At 43.7% G+C, this 22,941-nt stretch overlaps 1 protein-coding gene across 1 annotated transcript in view; it reads right to left on the bottom strand.

Annotated features, from left to right (window-relative positions):
- The window catches only part of LOC121168231 (zinc finger protein 609-like), a 66,521-nt gene extending 44,966 nt beyond the window's left edge, over positions 1-21,555 (bottom strand). The window contains exon 1 of the mRNA XM_040998140.1: positions 21,330-21,555. Within this exon, the coding sequence (XP_040854074.1) occupies positions 21,330-21,555 (226 nt within the window). The remainder of the gene's footprint in view (positions 1-21,329) is intronic.
- Positions 21,556-22,941: the final 1,386 nt, after the last annotated feature.

Genomic DNA, 22,941 nt, shown 5'->3' with positions numbered 1-22,941 from the left:
GGCCACAAGCAGGGAGCTGGATGGGAAGAGGGGCAGCCATGATTAGAACCAGTGCCCATATTGGATATCGGTGCATACAAGGTGAGGACTTTAGCTGCTAGGCTACCACACTAAGCCCTAAATAAATCTCTCTCTCTTTTAAGATTTATTTATTTTTTATTGTAAAGTCTGATATACAGAGAGGAGGAGAGACAGAGGAAGATCTTCTGTTCAATGATTATTCACTCCCCAAGTGACCACAACGGCTGGTGCTGCGCCAATCTGAAGCCAGGAGCCCAGATCCTCTTTTGCAGCAAAATTCCATACAGACACTGGTTCTAATCCAAGATGCCCTGCTTCCCATCAAGCTCCCTGTTTGTAGCCTGGGAAAGCAGTCGAGGATGGCCCAAGGCCTTGGGACCCTGCACCCACGTGGGAGACTTGGAAGAAATTTCTGGATCCTGGCTTCATTTAGGTGCAGCACCGGCTGTTGCGGCCACTTGGAGAGTGAATCATCGGATGGAAGAACTTTCTGTCTCTTCTCTCTATATATCTGACTTTGCAATAAAAATAAATAAATCTTTAAAAAACAAAAAAAACCCTTTAGGTCTTATGCAAACGGATCTGAAGATTCATAAGCATAATCCTAATAAAAATTGTGGCAGTTTTTTTTTCCAGAAAAATTCACAAGCTGGTCCTAAAATTTATAGGGAATATACAATAAAGTAAAAACATTTATATGGACAAGAATATCCAATGCATTCTTTTTGTTGCTGTTGTTGTTGTTAAAGATTTATTTATTTATTTACTTTTAATTGGAAATTCAGATTTACAGAGAGAAGGAAAAACAGAGAGGAAGATCTTCCATCCACTGGTTCACTTCCCAAGTGCCTGCAATGGCTGGCCGGTGTGAGCCAATCGGAAGCCAGGAATCAGGAGTTTCTTCTGGGTCTCCCGCACAGATGCAGGTCCCAAAGCTTTGGGATGTTCTCGACTGCTTTCCCAGGCCACAAACAGGGAGCTAAATGAGAAGCAGGGCTAAATGGGAAGCTGGTATATGAATCAGTGCCCATATGGGATCCTGGTGTGTGCAAGACAAGTACTTTAGCCACTAGGCTACCATGCTGGGCCTCCAAGGGATTCTTAAAGAAGTATAACAAATCTGGAAGGTTTATACTATTAGATAATAAGACTTAAAAATCTATAGTTAGTAAGATGGGGTATTAATGGCTCAAGAATAGGCAAATGGACAGGTGTTGTGGCGCAGCAGGCTGAGAGCACCTTGGTAGTATCTGTGTCTCATACTGGAGAGCCTAGTTTGTGTTCCAGCTATCCCGTGCAGCCAATCCAGCTTCCTGCTAATGCACTTGAGAATCAACAAACGATAGCTAAATACCTCAGTTGCTGCCACCGATTTGGAAGACCTGGTTGGAGTTCCTGGTTGCTGGGTTCAACCCTGATCTAGCCCTGGCTGTTATGGGCATTTGGGGAGTGAACTAGTGCACAGAAGATCTTTTTCTCTGTCACTCAGCCTTTCAAATAGACAAATAAATTCTAAAGAAAAAAAAAATTATTCTAGGGACTATTGTGTCATCATTCTGGGTGACTGCTGATTGTAGTCCTGGCAGCTCCACTTACTGTCTGGTTTCCTGTTTATGTGTTGGAAAAGCAGAGGAAGATGATTCAAGGCCTTGGACTCCTGCCATCCGCCTGGGAGACCCAGATGAAGTTTCTGGCTTCTGGTTTTGCCCTGATTCAACCCTGGTTATTGTGGCCATTCTTGAGGGGAGTAAAGTAGTAGATGGGAAAAAAAAATTGTAGATAGAAGATCACTGTCTCTTTCTGTAATTTTGCCTTTCAAACAAATAAATAAAGTTCTTTAAAACATATTTTAAAAAAATAGGCAAATGGATGAGCAGAACATAAAAAAGTGCAGAAGCAAACCCACATACATTGCTGAAGCAATGTATGTGCCACAACGCTGGCCCCATCGGCAGCATTTCTGAAACAGCCTCAAAGTACAAATAACACAAATGCCAATCAACAACTAAACAAATAAATAGAATACATAAATAGGATGTCATAAAATAATAAAAATAAACAAAGCTCCATGACATGGAACAACACGGCTAAATCATTAGGCATGATGTTGAGCCAGTCAACACAAAAAGTATACACTGTAATGATTCTACTTACATAAAGTTGAAAATGGGTAATACTAATCTATACTGTTAGCAATCTGGTTTGATCAACCTTGAGTGGGTGCTTAGCTAAGGGGAAAAAAGGAATAAAAGGGCCTTGGGATTTTGGTAATCTTTGTTTATGTGCTAGTTCCCACATGCTGTTGGTTTACTTATTTTTTTTTTTAAAGATTTATTTATTTTTATTGGAAAGGCAGATATACACAGAGGAGGAGAGACAGAGAGGAAGATTTTTCATCCGATGATTTACTCCCCAAGTGGCTGCAACGGCTGGTGCTGCGCCGATCCAAAACCAGGAGCCAGGAACTTCTTTCTGGGTCTCCCATGTGGGTTCAGGGTCTCAAGGCTTTGGGTCATCCTCGACTGCTTTCCCAGGCCACAGGCAGGGAGCCGGATGGGAAGTGGAGCTGCCGGGATTAGAATTGGCGCCCATATGGGATCCCAGGCGTGTTCAAGGTGAGGACTTTAGCCACTAGGCCACAGCGCTGGGCCCTGTTGATTTTCTTTGAAAATGATCTGCACACTTATGACTCATGTATATGTTCCCATTATTGTTCAGTGAGACTTATTACTACAATACAAAAGAAAACCTCTGAGTTTGTGACTCCTGTAGATTAGTGGCAGAAGGGACAACAGAGCAGGCAGTGTGAAGATCAGCTGAGATGCTAGCCAGCCTGGCCAGTGTCAGGGCAGATCCATCTAGGACCTCCTGTAACAGCCCCTGGTGGGCAGGAGAGGGCTCCCCTTTCTTTATCATTTATCACTTCTTTCTCCATGCTGATACCAGTAGATTCTACATAATTCTAAGGAGTAAGTTAAAGGCTGGTAAATGGTAATATAGAGAGAGTTTCAAATAAATGGAATGATCTGGGAAATTTTTCAAAATGTGGAACTACAGAGAAGGCAAGATCTTCAATGAATTAGTCCAGGGTTAAATGTTTCATTTGATTATGAGTTCAATGGAGGTAGGTAGGAAATTAATGACAGTAGTCTTCTTGGCTTTTTTTAAAAGAAATCCTAAAGGGAAAACAGAGTACAACTTGGGGGAGGGGGCGCCACTCAGTTTCTCACTGCAGCTCTTTTGTCATATAGCTTGTTGCTATGGAGAAGGCTGTGAAGGCAGCAACTAAGGGAAATAAAGGATCTGGCAGGAGTAAGCCTAAGGATGGTGGATTAAACAAAAATTTCTTGAGCAATTAGCAAGTCGCAAGGCCTATAAATGACACACTTTCTGTGTTGTTTCTAACCCCTACCCCCCTGAAAGTACATGGGTTTGGTTTGCCACTATAATTTACCTCAAATACAGAGAAGCTTGAATGGGTCTAACAAAGCCGATGTCTGCCCGACAAAACACCAGGCGCTTCAGCAATGCTGCCGCACACCAGGAGGAATTAGCTCCCTACCCATCCCTATTCTGGGGAAATGATCTCTAGCTACTGGAATTATAAAGTTGATGTCCTAAGATTTCTTTGTTCTGTAAGGCCTGAGGGAGATGGGATAATGGCATCTCAAAAGAGGTAGAGACCAGCCCCTTGCTTCCTTTGGTAGTAGTCAGCGAGAGTGAGAAAAAAAGAGAGAGAGAGAAACAGACAGTTAGTTTTCACTGACAGCATTAGGAGGCGGCAGCAACTCTAGTGTTGGCCACCTGGGAGCAAAGTTCTGCCTTGAACTGGCCTGAAAGTACTGCTGTGAAAGAAAAGGCTAGATGCCAAGTCTGTTAATAGCTTCTGCCCATCACTGTTACAGCGGCTTTATCAACCAGGGCAGGGCCAGGACCTGTTTTTAGCAGTGTAAGCACTGAGACCATAGGGTTCAATCACATCTTCCAGTAGATCTTATCACCAACTAACAAAAACAATCTCCTCTTTGGTCCCATACAATGATCACAGAATGATTTGCAAATGGGGAAACGAAAGCCAGACCAGTTTAAATGATCTTCACAGGGCATGAAAATACCAAGGCTTTCAAACTCAGTCTTTTCCTCTTGGAATCATACTTCAAAACTAATTAAGTTCGAGTAATGATTAGTTCTGGGTTATGTCAGAACTACATCTATTTTCTGAGTATCACTCATTTGTGTTTTATACTTAAGTATCAAGAACTAAAGGCTGGTATTAATAGCAAATGGGCCTGTGTTTGAGACCATTCAAGAGGATTTTGCTACTTAAGTATTCAGACTCTCCTTTTGAAACAACCTTTACCTATCTGGCAAGCTCCCAGCACTTCAGTCTGCACTGCCTTTCCTGGTGGGGGAGGGAAGGGAGGGGAGAGAAGGGGAGAGTGCACAAAAAAGGGGACTTCTCTCCTGGAGATTAGTCCACTTTGCAATTTACAAAAACCAAACTCACACATGCCTGGGACTGAATTTTTTTCCTTAGGGCTACAGGATTTAAATATGTGACAGTGGACAGATAATACATTCCACAAGGGCATATAAACACTTCACTGCCCTAAAGCATCCCCGGGGAGTAAGCTGCTAGGTGGCAATAGTGTGTTAGCTTGTTTTCAGTGGGGGGAGGCTGGGAGAAAGTAAGTATTGATTTCCCTAATGTTTCCTTTGTGTGGCTGCTGTTGCCATGTGGTGGTCTGTTGCTACGATTTGTGGTGCCAGACAATGGCTGCTAGGCTCTTTAGGACTGTGCTATTGGCAGAGCTATTTCTGTGGGAGTCGGGCTAGTATGTAATTGGCCAAGCAGCAGAGAGTGCTTGGTCACTGTGCACCCTCTCTCTCCAGGTGAGTGCTGCCTGGGGCAGACTGAGGTGAAAGGGCATTAATTATAGACCATGAGAAAGAAAAACTAGTAGCTAAGTAACACCTTACTGCTCCAGTGCAAAATCTAAAATTATACATTTCGTGGTTCACACACATATTATCCCTACATCAGAATCACACAGAATAAAACAAGGGTAACTGCCAAGGTTACCATTTCCATGAAAGAAGATTAATGGACAGTCCCTTCCCTTTAGAGAGAAGGATAAAGACCCACAGTCGGCATCTGCAATCAGATGAGGATGAAGAATCACTGGGGCAGGTTCTCAGCGAAGCTACCACAGGCAAACTAACTTCCTGCTAAGCAAAACCACTGCCTATTACTCTGATAATGAGAAAACTGCAACCCACAGACCAAAGCACAGTGTTCAACCACAGCGTTTGAAGCAGGGCCAAATGTTCTCCAGGGTAACAGCGGCTAAAGTACACAGCCATCACCCTGGGTCTGTACAGATGTCAGTTACTTACCCCCCTCCCTCTTCATCCTCCCACAGAATCACCCTTCTTTCCACCTCCAAGTAGGCACACATACACACTACTCAAGTCATCACAGATGGGTATGTAAATTAAATCAAGTTAAAAAAAAGTCAGTTCCTCAGTTCTATTCGTCACATCTCAGGTGCTCAATAATACACACTACCATTTTGGCATTTTGGCAGGCTACCATTTTGAAGAAAGCACCTCCATCACAAAAGGTTCTAAAGAGGAGTACAGATCTAATGCAAGCCCTTCTTTTTATAAATCAGAAATCTAAGGACAGGAGGCATTAAAAGTTATTCAGCATCAAGTGGAGCTAAAGATACAATGTTTTCTGGAACCCAACTCTAGTTCAGATATTTGTATCATGCTACTACATATGTATGGTGGTTTTATTCTTTGAAACAGCTATTTTTCAAACAATCGCAGATATTCCTAGATGGTAGAACAGAAATGCATACTCCAAGGTAGAGACAGGGCTGTACAGCACTCCTATGTTTGCTCTCACTCAGGATGGAAACAAGAGCCTTTCCCAACCAGACCATGTACACACCCAAGTCTATATTACTCTCCCTCCACAAATTGTTCCAGCGGGCTCCAAACCAAGGAGGAGTAGAGAACATCCACACCCTAGCCACAAAAGATCCCCTACGGTCACTTAGAGACAAACACATGCAGACAGATGCCCAGAATAGCCTAGTTCCACAGATACAGGACTCTCCTGGAGAACCAGGAGCCAGCAGCACCAAGTTTTGAGCAGTTTACATGCAAAAGAACCAACTGCACCTGTGCAGAACATGAAGCTGGGTATAAACTTAAGGGCCACGTATCAAGAAGATTGAGCCAGAGTCGAGTCTGAGATACCACAGCCATACCTCCTCTCCAACCCTACAAAAACCCCTACTAACTCTAAAAACACCTGAAGGTTCTTTTTTTTTTAAAAAAAATAATCTCAAAAGATGTGTTTTGTTTTTTAATTTTTAAAGAAAGTATGAATGCAAAATCTCATACTACTTATAATCAATACATATAGCAAAGCACACAGGTTATAAAATTATCATTTTTACTTATATGTCTTGAGCCTTGGGTTCAAGGCACAATTTCATTAATCAAATATTTACTGATTTTTTTCATGTAAAAATTGGAACTTGTTCTTAGAAAAATAAGATGATGTGTAAAATACAATTTCTCAGGATTAGTCTAATAAAGAAGAAAAGACAGAGAATTCCTATGTGGAAACAAGTAAGTACAGGCTTAAAAGTTATGAAACTGGGGCCTGGTGTGGTAAGCCTAGTGGTTAAAGTTCTCACCTTGCAAGTGCCAGAATCCCATTACGGTGTCGGCTGATGTCCCAGTTGCTCCACTTTCTATCCTACTTCCTGTTTGTGGCCTGGGAAAGCAGTTAAGCATGACTCAAATCCTTGGGACCCTGCACTGTGTGGGAGACCTGGAAGGAGCTCCTGGCTTCAGATTGGCTCAGCTCTGGCCGTTGTGGCCACCTGGGGAGTGAATCAGTGGACAGAAGATCGTTGTCTCTGCCTCTCCTCAGTGCATATCTACCTTTCCAACAAAAATAAATAAAACTTAAAAAAAAAAAAACTAAACTAAAAAGATTATGAAACTGTAGTCCTAAAGGGAGCAAGAAAAAAAAAAGTATGAATATGTAATAGCTGAAGATGTCTGGAATTTGAAAAAGGGTTATCAGATTTCCGGAAGTTAAACAGAAGAAATCCAAAGAAACCTATGCTAGATGTATTATACATTATAATCAAACTGCTGAAAACAGCAAAAATTTTGATAGCAACCAAAGGAAAAATGGTGTTCTGCATTGGAACAATGATTCAAGCGACTGTTCTCACTAGAAACCAGAAACTAAAGCAAAAAGCATTTTGAAGGTGTTGAAAGAAACACACACCCAAAATTTAATAACCAGAAAAAATATCCTTTAGGAATGAAGGTTTTCTTTATAGGGGTGGGCTTGGTGGTATAGCACATTAGGTTGCTGCTTGTGATACCAGTATTCCACATCAGAATGCTGGATTGTGTTACTCTATTTCCAGTCTAGTTCCTGCTAATGTACCTGGGAAGGCAGCAGAGAATGACCCAAGTCCCTGTGTTCCTGCCACTGACATGGGAAACCAGAATGAAGTCCCTTGTTCCTGACTTCAGCCTGGCCCCAGATCTGGATATTCAGTTACTTGGGGAGAAAGTCAGTGGATGGAAGCACTCTGTCCCTGTCTCTCTCTACCTTATAAATAAATAAAGGATGCACTTGAGGGAAACAACAGATGGACTTTTGGAGCATCACAAAGGAAAAGCAATACAAAAGTTAAATATCTGGGATGGGTCCAGCATGGTGGCCTAGCCACTAAAGTCCTCACCTTGAACACGTTGGGATCCCATATGGTCCCTGGTTCTAATTCCAGTGGCCCCACTTCCCATTCAGCTCCCTGCTTGTGGCCTAGCGGGGCAGTCTATGACGGCCGAAAACCTTGGGACCCTACAGTCAAGTGAGAGACCTGGAAGAGCTCCTGGCTCCTGGCTTTGGATTGGCGCAGTATTGGCCGATGCGCTCACTTGGGGAGTGAATCATCGATGGAAGATCTTTCTCTCTGTCTCTCTGTCTCTCCTTCTCTCTGTGTATCTGACTTTGCAATAAAAATTAATAAATCTTAAAAAAACAATATCTTGGGTAAATGTAATGAAGTAGTCCCTTAAAGTCTTTACATAAATCTGACAGTTGAAAGGGTTAATCAACATTTTTTCCTGATGGGAGCAGGTATAGTCGTCCAGGCATTTAGTCTAGTAATAGAGATACCAATTGAGACACCTGTGTCACTCTGTCTGCAACTGGAATGCCTGCATTCACTGCTGGGTTCCAGCTCCTGTGTTTACCTTTTTGTTAATGTGTACCCCGAGAGGCAGTGGCAATGGTTCAGCAATTGCTTTCCTGTCACCATCTGGAGAGACTCTCTTTGTATTGCAAATAAATAAAAACTTAAAAAAAAATTATTTTTGTGCTGGAGTTTTCAAAGTATTGGATAAAATATACAAGGCCAATTATTAGCAAATTGTTTTTAGTAGACTAGATGGATAAACGTTTTTTGCTTATAGGCCACATGGTCTCTTTTACAACTACTCATCTATGCTACTAAAGCACAAAAGTGGCTGAAATACACAAAACAAGTGTGGCTGTGTTCCAAGGAAACTTTACTCAGGAGTAGTGAAATTTGAATTCTAAATAATTTTCATGCCTCACAAATATTTTTGTTTTCATTTGTTCAACTACTACAATCATTACTATTTTTAAAGATGTATTTATTTTGGTTTAGTCAGAATCACTGAGGGAGAGAAGAGACAGAGATGTTTGCCCGCTGGTTCACAGATGGCTGCCACAGCAAAGCTGGGCTTGTCTAAAGACAGAAGCCAGGAGCTTCCTCCATGTCTCCCATATGTGTGCAGGGGCCCAAAGACCTTAGCCATTCTCCACTGATTTCCCAGGCCATTAAAAAACAAAAAACAAAAACCAAGAAAACAGGGTAGTTGAACCACAAGTGGAGCAATTAGAATTTAAACCAGTGTCCATATTGGATGTAGGCACCACTTGATTTAAGGGAAGCTTAGTCCACTATGCCATGGTGCCACCTCACTTCCCCCACTGCTAATTTTAAGTCAACTTAATCCCATGAGAAACTGCTTTAAAAACTATACAGAAGATGAAGGGTGAGTGATAACTAGGGAAGTTTTGAATACCTTAAACAGGTAGGATGACAATACATTGAAGAGAAATAAGAAGGAAAGAGGAACAGATTTTTCAGGAAAAAGATGGCTTTTCTTTCTTAGCCAATTTGAATTTCAGAAATCAGCTTAGCCTCTGGTGATGTTCAAATTAGCCGTTTAGAATGGTGTTACGCAAAGGGTCATATGATAGATGAAGTTTTAGATATTGTTCAAACAAAGGAGACAGCTGAAGTCATAAACATATATAGAGAGCAATTTAAAAAGGAGGCTGCTGAAGGGAACAGCTTTTGGAGTTATGATACATGAAGGCAATACAGAACAGAAGACTCTGCTCACTGCTTCTTTATCCTCAGTAAGAGCCCTTATTTTGTAGGGGAAGCAATGTGACCAATTAAAAAGCTAAATTACCTTGCCTTTCTTGCAGATGGGGTAACAAGTGAAATGTAAGAAAAAGCTCTTCAAAAGAGAAAGCCTTGGGCCCGGCGCGGTGGCGCAAGTGGTTAAAGGTCCTCGCCTTGCACACCCGGGATCCCATATGGGCGCCGGTTCTAATCCCGGCAGCCCTGCTTCCCTTCCAGCTCCCTGCCTGTGGCCTGGGAAAGCAGTCGAGGACGGCCCAAGGCTTTGGGAACCTGCACCCGCGTGGGAGACCCGGAAGAGGCTCCTGGCTTCGGATCGGCATGGTATCGGCCCGTTGCGCTCACTTGGGGAGTGAATCATCGGATGGAAGATCTTCCTCTCTGTCTCTCCTCTCTGTATATCCGCCTTTCCAATGAAAAAATAATAAAAATAAATCTAAAAAAAAAAAAGAGAAAGCCTTGGACCCAGCACAGTGGCCTAGCACCTAAAGTCATTACCTTGAACTTGCCAGGATCCCATATGGGTGCCGGTTCTAATCCTGGCAGTCCCGCTTCTCATCCAGCTCCCTGCTTGTGGCCTGGGAAAGCAGTCGAGGATGGCCCAAGGCCTTGGGACCCTGCACCTATGTGTGGGAGACCTGGAAGAAGTTCCTGGCTCCTGGTTTTGGATTGGCACAGCACTGGCCATTGCAGTCACTTTGGGGAGTGAATTATCGGGCAGAAGATATTTCTCTGTCTCTCCTCTCTGTATATATCTGACTTTGCAATAAAAACAAATAAATCTTTTAAAAAATGAACAAAAGAGAAAACCTCTATCCTCTTTCTCTGTAATTCTGTCTTTCAAATAAATAAACTTATTAGAAAAAAAAAAGGGAGGGGGCTGGGAGAGGAAGCTGCTGTTAAGTAGTAGCACCTTAAATCGTAGTCTGTGACACTGGCTTTCTATATGTGCATCGATTTAAGTCCTGGCTTTTCCATTTCTGAGCCTGTTCTCTGCTGATGCATCTGGGAAAGCAGTGGAAGACAGTCCCAGAGCTTGGGCCACTGCCACTCAAATGGGAGACCAGATAAAGCTCTTGGCTCCTGGCTTTGGCCCAGCTCTGGCTATTGAGGCTATTTGGGAGAGTGACCACACACAAGGAAGCGCTTTCTCCTTTGCTCTCTAACTTTGCCTTTTAAATAAATGAAATAAATCTTAAATGAAAGAGACACAGCCGCGTTGTGATTGCTGTGACCATTTCAACAGTGAGCCAGCAGATAAAAGATCTCTTTATCTCTGTATTTCCCTTTCTAATCCTGCCTTAAAAAAAAAAAAAAAGCTCAGCACTTTAACCTGTGCTTGAAGTCCTTGCCTCGTGTGAGTCAGGATCCCATACAGGCGCCAGTTTTAATCCCAGGGCCCTGATTCCCATCCAGCTCCCTGTCTCTGTCTCTTCTCCTTTCTGAATATCCGAAAGGATGGATAGGAGGATAGACAGAGAGGAAGATCTTCCATCTGATGGTTCACTCGCCAAGCAACGGCCGGAGCTGGGCCAATCTGAAGCTATCATGCCGGGCCCAAAAATAAATCTTAAAAAAAAAAAAGAAAAGAAAAGAAAAGAAGAGTGACAGATGCTTCGTTTCCTTTTTCCATCATTCTTTTTTCAAGTCGAGAAAGTGAACATAATGGCTGCAAACTAAGTAGCTGTTTTGTAATAAAGAAGTAACTTTAAGGAGAGCAGTATATATTTGAAAAACAGAGTTGCATAGAGAGAGAGGGAAAAAGAGAAAGACCTTACATCTGCTGGTTCATTCCTGAAATGTTCACAACAGCCAGAGCTGGGCCCAAACCAGGAGTGTTGTCTGGATCTGCCTTGTGGGTACAGGATAAGAGCTTCCACTGCTTTCCCAAGTGTTTCACCTAGGAGAGCTGGAACTCTAACCAGTGCCCAGATGGGATGCCTGCTAAATGGGGCAGCTTCATGCGCTTTGCCATAGTGTCGGTCCCAGAAGCCTAGTACACCGAAACCATCATATCAACCATAAAGTACTTATTTCTCCCCAGAGTTTCTTATATTAAATCATTACTGTAATTAATTTTTTTTTAAGTTTCAATTTTGGTTTATTTACTTGAATGAGAAACAGAGAGGGGTAGAGACACACAGAGAGATCTTTCATCTGCCGATTCACTCCGTAGATGGCTGTAATAACTAGGGCTGATCCAGGCTGAAGCCAGGGATTTGGTGCTTCCGCTGGGTCCCCTAGGTAGGTAGAAGGAGCCCAAACACTTGGGCTATCTTTTGCTTCAGCTTTTCCTAGGTCATAAACACAAGGCTAGATGGAAAGGGGAGCAGCTAAAACTTGAACCGTGCCCAAATGGGATGCTGACATCGGGGGCAGCAGTTTTACCAGCTATGCCACAAAACCAGCCCCAAATGCTATTCTAAATTCAATGTTCGGCCCAGCGGCGTGGCCTAGCGGCTAAAGTCCTTGTCTTGAATGTGCCAAAACTCATATGGGCACTGGTTCTAGTTCAGGCAGCTCCACTTCCCAACCAGCTTCCTGCTTGTAGCCTGGGAATGAAATTGAGGATGGCCCAAAGCTTTGGGACCCTGTACCCATGTGGGAGACCTGGAAGAAGTTCCTGGATCCTGGCTTCAGATCGGCGCAGCACCGGCCATTGTGGTCACTTGGGGAGTGAACCATCGGATGGAAGATCTTCCTCTCTGTCTCTCCTCCTCTTTTTATATATCTGACTTTGCAATAAAAATAAAACAAATCTTTAAGAAAAAAAAAAAGGTTTGTTAATATGAAAAGCAGAATTACCCCTAGCTGTAGGTTGCCTTGTACCTAGTTTAACTGTTACAGTGCTAGGAGAAAAGGAGTCAGTAGCTGGCAGGCATTCTGAACATGGCTAACATCAAACTTGTCTTAACTATACCAGCAACCAGCATGGTTGCTAAGTGCAGAAGGTAAGACATGCCAGTCTGGAACACACCACCCCAGCCTCTAGGCTGAGGCCTGCAGACTCCTCAGGAAAGACAATCTGGGAAGGTTTAGAGTGAAGGCCACTGAGGGCATTTCACAGGGAGGAGTGACTTTGGGGAATTCTGTGGACTGGGCCATTGCACTTGCAGGTAGGTGAGGGAGCTGAGATGGTGTGGTTTAGAGAGGGAAAACTGCAGGGCACATCAGGGTCAGGCCAAGGCATCTGACCATGTGGGAGACCTGGGCTGAGCTGGGCATTGCCCACAGCCTGCGGGCACATGTGGAGCTGGAAAGCATGCCTGGCTGGGCTAGGCCACAGTATCCAGCTGCAAGTGTCAGACAGCTGTTGGGCCACAGCAGACTGGTCTGCAGCATCCACTAGAATGTGAAATAACTAGATTTGGAGGGACTTGTTGGTTCACGTCTGTGTGACTGCAGCGCTGGTAGGTTGTGTGGAGAGGGGGTGGTGATGGGCCAAAGCCAGGCTGGACCACAGAACTTACCTGACAGGAATCCATCTGATACTTGAGGGAACTGGGGCTGGGAGGAGGCTAGGCGGGGTCAAACTGCAGCACCCACTAGCACATGCAAGGTTGGGACTGAGAGCAGACTGCAACAAGCAGGGCCACTGTACCCATCAGTATGTGTAGGATCTGGGACTGGGAGAAAGCCTGGTAGGTGGACTTGAGAAACTCCCATACTAGGCCACAGCTTCCACTGGGGAGCACAAGAGACTGGGTTGGGAGAGGGATAGGTCACAACACTGGCTGGCATGCATCAGAGCCAGGACAGGGTTTTGGCAATGCACAGTTGGTGTAGGCTGCAAAACCTACCAGCAAGCGCAAGACCTAGGGCTGGGAGGGGAATGCAGGGATTCTCCTGCTGGGCTACAACCCCCACTGGTGAATGTGAAAGCTGGAGCTGTGGTTGGACATGGCTGGACAAGGCTGCACCAGCCAGTGGCTTGCATGTGGGCTGGGTCTTAGAGTGGGCCAAACTGGGCTGGGTTCTAGTACTTGCTGGTGCTTGTGAGACTCAGAATGGGTGTTAGACAGGCCAGGCTAGGCTGTGGCACCTGCCAGGTCACACAGAAGCTGGGTTTTGGGGTGGGCTAGACTGGGTTAGGCTGAGCACCCGTTGGTGAGAACCAAAATGAGTGCAAGTCAGTTGGGCTGGCCGTAGTACCCACAGATGAGCATGAGGACTGGGGCCCAGCCATGTCAGTCTGGGCAGCAGCACTCACTGGCACACATGAGATACATTTCTTTGAGTGGGCCTGATGGGACAATTTGGGGAACTCCTCTGCTAGGCCATATGTGCCACTGGTGAGCACAAGAGCCAGAGCTGGAGGCAGACAAGGTCAGGCTAGGTTGCAGCATCCATTAGCACACATGTAGGCCAGGTCTGGGGGAGGTTTGGGCTGGGCTGGGCTGGGCTACAGGACACACTGGCATGACAAAGAGCCATGAAGGTATGCCGGCCAGCTCAGGTTGGACTGTAACACCCACCAATTCAAGTGAGGGCTGGTGCTGGGAGTGACTGAGGCTAAGTTGTTGTATTTACTATGAGTGCTGGATTGGGGGCAGGCCAAGCTGACTCAGACGATAGCACCTGCTAGTAAATGAGACTAGTGATGGGCCTTCTCAGACTGCGCTACAGCAGAGGCTGACACACACAAAACATAGTGCTGGGAATAGGCCTAGTAGGGAAAGGTCTGGGACTCCCCTGCTGGGCCAAGAATTCCACGGGTGAGTATGAGAGCTGGGACTGGGGGCAGGCCAGGCTGAAGTAGACCAACTGAGTTAGCCCACAGCACCAGCTGGTAAATGTCAGGACTGTGTGAATGTCCAGCTGGACTGCAGTACACTCAGAAAGCATAGGATATGGGGCTAGGATTATAACTGGCAGGAAAACTGTGGGCGCTCTCTTGCTAGGACGTACTCTGATGAATCCAAGAACTACAGCTGGGGAGGGCCAGCCTGGACAAGGAGGTGGCATCTGTCAGCATAACTTGAGAGCCAGGTCTGGGCATGGGACAGGCTGAGCTAGCCACAGTACCGACAGGTGTGCACAAGAGCCATATTTATTTATTTTTATTGGAAAGGCAGATATACAGAGAGGAGGAAAGGCAGAGAGGAAGATTTTCCGTCCACTGGTTCACTCCCCAAGTGGCTGCAATGGCTGGAGCTGAGCCAATCCAAAGCTAGAAGCCAGGAGCTCTTCCGGGTCTCCCATGTGGGTGCAGGATCCCAAGGATTTGGGCCGTCCTGGACTGCTTTCTCAGGCCACAAGCAGGGAGCTGGATGGGAATCAGGGCCACCGGGATTAGAACCGGCACCCATATGGGATCCCAGTGCATGCAAGGCGAGGACTTTAACCACTACGCTATTGTGCTAGACCCGAACTTATTCATTTTCAAGTTGCCATAGTCAATTACTACTACATTCATGTTGACTCCATGGTTTAAGTCATGGATCTTTATAATGTAAGAGTGGATATGCTAACTGGTCACTTAGTTCAACTCTACTTAAGAGAGGAAGTAACTAAGGCCCAGAGGAATTAAGGGATTTGGCCAAGACCACAATGACAGTGGCAGAAACACAGAAATCTTCTGAATTTCTTTTTATTGCTCCTTTCAGTATACCACAATTTCCTCCATAAAGCACATTTGCCAAAGTAAACTATATTACTGTTGTTGGCCTTTGGCTTAGTACTGCTGTCCAAAAGAGAAACTACAGCATCTTTTGGAGTTCCTTGCTTTTCTTAAAAATAACATGGATACCAGTAAGTCATTTTCCCTCAGTAAAAGCATGTGGCCTGCTTTAAGGCTTCTTACACATGGGGTTGCAACCCTGGGTTAAGCTGAAGCCTTCTAAATCTCGAACAGACTTTGCTAGAGCTATTTGGATTTGAAATGAAGTCAGATAATGAAATCAGGTAAAATGAGACTCTTGTATAAACACTGAGAATAAATCCCCCCTAAAAAACAAAACAAACAAAATCCCACAAGGAAAACATTCCAAGTTGTACTTGAGTCTTAACAGTCCCAAGGAGAAACCTAGTCAAGAAGGATCTTTGCAGTGCCGGCTGAATTATAAGTAGCCTAAAACAAGATGGAATCTATAGAATTTCAAAATGCCTCCAAGCAAGCTTTAAAGTGATGAGAGATAGGGAGAAAGGAGGAAAGCAGCAATACGTTAGGACGGAAAGGCAAAGAAACCAAGAATAATTGACTCCATGACCCTCACATAGCTGTTTCTGAGTCCCTCTACAGGGACTGTGAATCTTCCAATCCTATCAGATACCAGGCATTCATGGCTTCTTTCCAATCTGGGAGCTTTTCTATTTGAACATAGTAGTTTTCTGGGCAAAGAGATAGAAGTATAAAAAGCCTAGAGACTTGGAAGAATATTTAAGTATGTGCACTGTACTTATGGATTATTAACTTGAGGAAAGATTCAATACTTTATATCCTATAGATCTAGAATGATTTTTAAAAGAAATTTCATTGCCTCAGATGAAAAAGAATGTGAACCAACTCTGATTCTAATTCAGATCTTTGCCAAATGATAGCTCAGGTGAAGGGGGTGGCCTGAAAGAAGAAACAAAGAAAGAGGCAGAAGAAGGAAATGAAGAGGTATTAAATCTTAAAACATCGTGAGAAAATTTGTGATCAAAAGTAGAACTAAAAATCTTACAGATAGATCAGAATGATCTCAGACTTGATGAAAGCAGTGTAAGTTTGAGTAGTTTTTGGCAAATATTTTGACATGATTCCTAACTTCAAAGCAGCACTTCGGTATCTGATAGACAGGCTCACATTAAGAGAGACTTAGAAATGACAATGGTGTGGATATGAGTATTCATTTATTTAAACATATTTTGGCCTGGTGCAAAATCTTGGCAAAATCTTCACCTTGCAAGCACCAGGATCCCATATGGGTACAAGTTCATGTCCCGGCCAATCCACCTTCCATTCAGCTCCCTGCTTACGGCCTGAGAAAGTGGCAGAGGGCAGCCCAAAGCCTTGGGACCCTGCATCAGTGTGGGAGACCTGGAAGAAGCTCCTGGCTCCTGGCTTTGGATTGGCTCAGTTCAGTTCCAGCCATTGTGGCCATGTGGGGAGTGAAACAGTGGATGAACATCATTCTCTCTGTCTCTGCTTCTCTCTGTAAATCTGATCATCCTTTCCAATAAAAATAAACAAATAAACATTCTTTCTGAGAACCTACCATAGGGGCTAGGTGATAAACGCTAAAGATATAATAGTGAACAAAACAGTTCCTAGTTTATAGGGCTTCTTAGAACAGTGGAAGAGAAAGATATCAATAAGAAAAAAATCATACAATCATAAACAAAATTACAATCTATAGTAAATGCTGTGAAATAGTGTATGTGAAGAGTGCATAATATGGGAAATTGGTATTGGACTGCCAATGACAAACCGAGGACCAAAGAGCCTTTCAAACAAATGATTTGCCAAAATAAACAAATAAGTAAAATGAATTTGTGTTAACATGCTCTTGGCAGGAAAGGAAATTAGGTATTCGCTGTCCTTCGGAAACTTAAGGGTGAGCCTCACTGCTGAGACGTTTTTGTCAGGTTCATATAATTGAAACTCGTTTTGGGAGAAAAGTCAGCATTGCCAAGATGAACAGAATGGACTGACAGGAAACTGGTGCACTCTGTCTTCAGTATGGTGACACCAAGGGCCCCGAGGATTGCTTGGTGGTAGAAATGGGGCCCAGATATTTTGTCATTCTTGCAAAATCTGTAGCTGTTTAAATGCTTGGCCATAGGCAGATGACATTTAAAAATATTTTTTATTTCTTTACTAACTTTGATTTTATTTGAAAGTCAGAGAGACAGAAACAGCGACACAGAAAAATCTTCCACCTGTTGATTCTATTCCTATATTCCAGCACAATTGAGGCTGGGTTCGGCTGAAGCCAAAAACCTGAAGTTTAATGTGGGTCTCTTAGGTAGGAAGCAGGGGCCCAAGTGTATCACACATCACCTGCTGCCTCCCAGGCATGCATTAGCAAGAAGCTGGAATTGAAAGCAGAGATGGACTTGAAACCACACACTCTAACATGGGATGCAGGCATCTCAAGTGGCATCTCAATTGTTACATCAAACTTCTGCCTCAACATACAAAGAATTAATCTACATTTTATAGGTAGGTAGGCAAGGAGGAGGACAGAGAAAGAGACTCCCATCTGCTGCTTTATTCCTCAAGAGCCCGTAATAGCTGAATTTGGGGGAGGCCGAACCAAGGAGCAGGGAATGCTACTCAGGTATCTCATGTGAGTGGCAGGAAGCAAATTTGAATCATCACCTCCAATGTTCTAGAGAATACATTAATCCGACCCTGGAATAGGGAATAGAACTGGGAAGCTAATCTACTTTAATATGGAATATGGCCATCCAAAGTGATGTTTTAACCATGTGACAAACACTTGCCCTGATATATATTTTTAAAGATTTATTGATTTTTTTGAAGTCACATTTACAGAGAGAAGAGAAACAAAGAGAAAGACCTTCCATCTGCAGGTTTACTTCCTAAGCGGCCACAATGGCACAGCTGTGTCAATCTGAAGCCAGGAGCCAGGAGCCTCTTCTAGATCTCCCATGCAGGTGTGGGGTCCCAGGTTTTGGGCCATCCTCAACTGCTTTCCCAAGCCACAAGCATGGAGCTGGAAGGGAAGTGGAGCAACTGGGATATGAGCTGGCACCCATATGGGATACTGGCGCATGTAAGGCAAGGATTTTAGCCACTAGGCTATCATGCCAGGCCCCTGCCCTGAGATTTTAAAACTCAGATAACCATTCTGTGATTTTCGTATTGCACAAGAGATCTTCAAAATGTTTATGGCACACAAATATTAAGAGGGAAAAAACTACATGGATTTAAAAATTTCTTATAGAAAAATAAACATCTTTTAATGCCATTTTCCTTGAAAAAAATTTTAATTGGAAAATCAGATATACAGAGAGGAGGAAAGACAGAAAGATCTTCTGTCTGCTGATTCACTCCCTAAGTGGCCGCAATGAGCAGGGCAGATCCAATCCAAAGCCAGAAGCCAGGAGCCTCTTCCAGGTGTCCCACGTCAATGCTTTCCCAGGCCCTAAGCAAGCCACAAGGCTACTGTGCTGGGCCCTCCTTGAACTTTTTGAAGCACTCTCATATTACATACCCACTAAATTTCTTTTTAAAACAGATTTATTCATTCATTTATTTAAAATGCAGAGTGACAGAGAAAGGAGAAACAGGGAGCAAGAAATCTTCTATCTGTTGCTTTATTCCTCAAATGGCTACAACAGTCAAGGGTAGTCTAGGTCAAAGCCAGAAGGCAGGAGATCCAGTTGATTCTCCTACATAGAGAATCATCTGCTGCCTTCCAAGAAGTTAGGATTGGAAATGGAGCAGCTGAGACATGAACACGTGTCCAGAGTGGTGAGAGGTGGTTCAACTTGATGCAACACTACACTGTCCTTGACTCAACCGTTTGAATCAAAATTTCTTGCTACGTTAGTGACATCAGTTTCTAACATAATTTCTTTGCCTGTATTATGGTCTCAGGTATACAATAAAATCTTCTCAGCAGCATCACTTCAAAAGGTGAAGAGTTACTATCTTCCCAATGTGACAGCCAAGAACACAGGGTTCTTAACTTGTCACATATCAGCACCTACTGCATGGTGGAATTTAAATCATGAACATAACTATTACCTATATAGAGATATACATATACGTACACATAGGGAAACAGACTTGTATTAGGGTACAAGGATGAAATGCCTCATTGTCCACAGGCCAACTGACAACACAGCTTTGTGATGTCAGAGATGATTAGCTGTGCCCCTCTAGACCTCTAAAATCCTGGCTGAGCATGCTTTAACAGTCTGATTATGATAAAGACACACGAAGAGACTGAGGCTCAGCCTTTCTAACCATAACATAATCTATGCATATGATAAGAACTTGGATGATTCCTTTTTAAAAACCTGTCTTTTGAGAGAGAGAAAGAAAAAGAGGTTTCCTATTGTTGGCTTAGTCCTTGGATGCCTACAATGGGCAGAGCTAAAGCTGGGAACTAAGCCAGGCCTTCCAGTGGGTGGTAGTGACAGGTCTATTTGAGACCTCAATGCTGCCTCTTACAGTCTGCAGTCCTAGGAAGAAGGAGCCAGGAGCCAGAACTGGGTATAAAACCCAAGCACTCAGGCCCAGTGCAGTGGCGCAAGTGGTTAAAGGTCCTCGCCTTGCACGCCCGGGATCCCATATGGGCGCCGGTTCTAATCCCGGCAGCCCCGCTTCCCTTCCAGCTCCCTGCCTGTGGCCTGGGAAAGTGGTCGAGGACGGCCCAAAGCTTTGGGAACCTGCACCCTGGCTCCTGGCTTCGGATCGGCATAGTATCGGCCCGTTGCGCTCACTTGGGGAGTGAATCATCGGACGGAAGATCTTTTTCTTTGTCTCTCCTCTCTATATATCTGCCTTTCCAATGAAAAAATAATAAAAATAAATCTTTAAAAAAAAAAACCCAAGCACTCTGATGTGAGACACAGGCACCTTCACTGCCAGGCTAAACACCCAACCTGGACTGAATGGTTAAAATCACATTATTGCCAGATATCACCAAGGGATCTGAAATATCTGGTAAAGAATCTCTGTACTTAAATTCTGTGCCTTTTTTTCCCCCTCTCCATGTTTATTAATTTTTAAAACAGAAGAGATTCTGCTTTTAGAGGCAAACAGAATATGCAAGAAGTTTGGATGTTAGCCTTGGGCAGCAGCAGCCTACAGTGAGCCAGCTGCTCAGTGGATGCCTGAAAACAAGACCATGCAAACATTTCCGTGTTGACTAGGCCTATAAAATCTGTACCAAGTGACAGATGCATGAAGTGGTGTAGGTGGCTGGGCAATGCGGCAAGCAGTGGGAGGAAGGAGCAGGCTACCCTTCCAGGTGTTAGAAAAGGCAAGAGCAGCATAATGAGCCAACATGAAGTCAATTTAAGAGTGTTCTCAGGCCCGGCTCAGTAGCCTAGCGGTTAAAGTCCTTGCCTTGCACGCACCAGGATCCCATATGGGTACCAGTTCTTATCCTGGCAGCCCCGCTTCCCATCCAGCTCCCTCCTTGTGGCCTGAGAAAGCAGCTGAGGATGACCTAAGGCCTTGAGATCCTGCACCCACATGGGAGACCTGGAAGAAGCTCCTGGCTCCTGGCTTCTGATAGGCTCAGCTTTGGCCGTTGCAGCTGCTAGTGGAGTGAATCAACGGGTGGAAGAACTTCCTCTCTGTCTCTGCTCCTCTCTGTATATTTGATTTCCCAATAAAAATAAAATCAATCTTAAAAAAAAACAAAACAGTAAAATGGCAATAGCTGACACTCATCCGAAAACTATTATTCCTTTCCAAACTAAAAAAAAAAGGTTTCTGTTCTCCATTTCCTCGGTTCCCTTAGCTACCTTTTTTTAAATTTTTTGACCATGTACCCACATTTTATCTATAGTCTAAGTTTCCCATTAAAAAATGAGAGCAGAAATATGGAGAATGTGGACACAGTTGGAATTAATCTGGATAGTGCCTATTAAATGACTCAAATTAGAAGCAACAATGTTAAATAATTATAAATGGGAGAAAATGAACCTAAAAAAACCCTGGCATTGGTAACCTCTAGAAGGTTTTGCTGTTGTCTGCTGTGTGGGTATCCCCATCAGCTTGTAAATCCCTGAGATGCTTCACAAATACTTGGCAGTATTTACAACAGTAAGCTCCTTTCAGTTACTCAGCACAAGCAGGTTGAAAAGGAATGGAAAGCCATACAAAGTACTTACCATCTTCCGTTTCTTGCCACACTATGCCTTCAAGGTTGACACTGGTTCCAGGTTCGCAGGGGCCCAAGCACTCGGGCTCTGTGGCTAGAGCCACATCACATGTATTGACTCCAACTGATCGGGTACGAACCATGATCTGCTCACAGGGAGATGATATGTCATTATTGACAACTGGCACCAAAAGGTGGAGTGGTAGCACCGCTGGTGTGGAGACAGGGGACTCCATCTGTGAGGGAACGGAAAGAAGTAGCTAAGTTGCAGGAAGAACATTTAGAGGAAATACTTTTTCCGTATTTAAATTTTATATTCCTTCCTGTCGGAGTACCAAGAAATCTAAATATAAGACCTTTGTCTTTCAAGTTCTAGCTCATGATCCTGCTACAGATCTAGTGGTTTCATTGAGAGCACCCTATGATAGGAGAAGTTGCAAATCAGAGCCAGATTTCATTAGTAATAGAACATAGACTGACAAGACATTTAAGATGGGAATACATGGGCCCAGCACAGTGGCCTATTGGCTAAAGTCCTTGCCTTGAATGCACCGGAATGCCATATGGGCGCCGGTTCTAATCCCGACAGCCCCACTTCCCATCAGCTCCCTCCTTGTGGCCTGGGAAAGCAGTTGAGGACGGCCCAAGGCTAGGGACCCTGCACCCGCACGGGAGGCCTGGAAGAATTTCCTGGCTCCTGGCTTCGGATTGGCTCAGCACCAGCCGTTGCGGTCACTTGGGGAGTGAACCATCGTACGGAACTTCCTCTCTGTTTCTCCTCTTCTCTGTATACCTGATTTTGCAATAAAAATATTTTTTTTTTTAAAAAAGGTGGGAACACCGATGTGGAAGATCTTTCCTCACCTGACATTGCAGGCACTAGCTCAACCCATTCACAGTAGGGTCCCAAATAAATCTTTTTTTTTTCTCCCCTAATTATTACTAACAAAAAGGCTTAGCTTCTAAGGCATGTCCTACGACCACCACCGTGTTTCTTACCAATTTAACATTCAAGGAATGGTACATTAGTCAGGATAAAAATCCATGAAAATATGTGGGATACAGAGGGAGAAATATTTAGGTTTAGAAATACCACAATTCCAAAGACTCATCCCTAGGAGCTTCAATAACTCTTTAGCTAGAAAGAAATTTACTTAAAAGCTAGTTAAACATCATCTGGAAATAGCTTGTCGGGGGTTTCTAACATTCAGATTTTAAAAGTGAGTAGGACAGACTTAACAAAAACAGAATGTTAGTATGACCCTAATATCAAGTTATCTATAACAGAAAAGCCAATTCGCAACAACCCACAATATTCTGAAGATTTAAGATTATGCACACATATACAGAAAGTCAAACACCAGTCATCTACCTCTAACTTAGCTCCTGTGAACAGTGTAACTACTTAAATTCCAAGAAGAACCTAGAGGTAATATAAAACTCATAATATAGACTTATGATAGCAACTCATTAAATTAGGATTTATCAAGTTGACAAAGTGCCAACTATTGAACAAACTTATAGTGCCCAAATCCTAATTGAGCATATACAAAGGCAGTTAAGATACACACTAACCAATTTCCTCAAAAGATTATGACACTGATTAGCAGATACAGAAATGA

The sequence above is a fragment of the Ochotona curzoniae genome, unplaced genomic scaffold (genome assembly GCF_017591425.1).
Source record: "Ochotona curzoniae isolate NIBS_2020 unplaced genomic scaffold, NIBS_Ocur_1.0 patch79, whole genome shotgun sequence".
Classification (NCBI taxonomy): Eukaryota; Metazoa; Chordata; class Mammalia; order Lagomorpha; family Ochotonidae; genus Ochotona; species Ochotona curzoniae.
The sequence above is the reverse complement of the archived record's forward strand: the minus strand, read 5'-3'. Positions and strand labels throughout refer to the sequence as shown.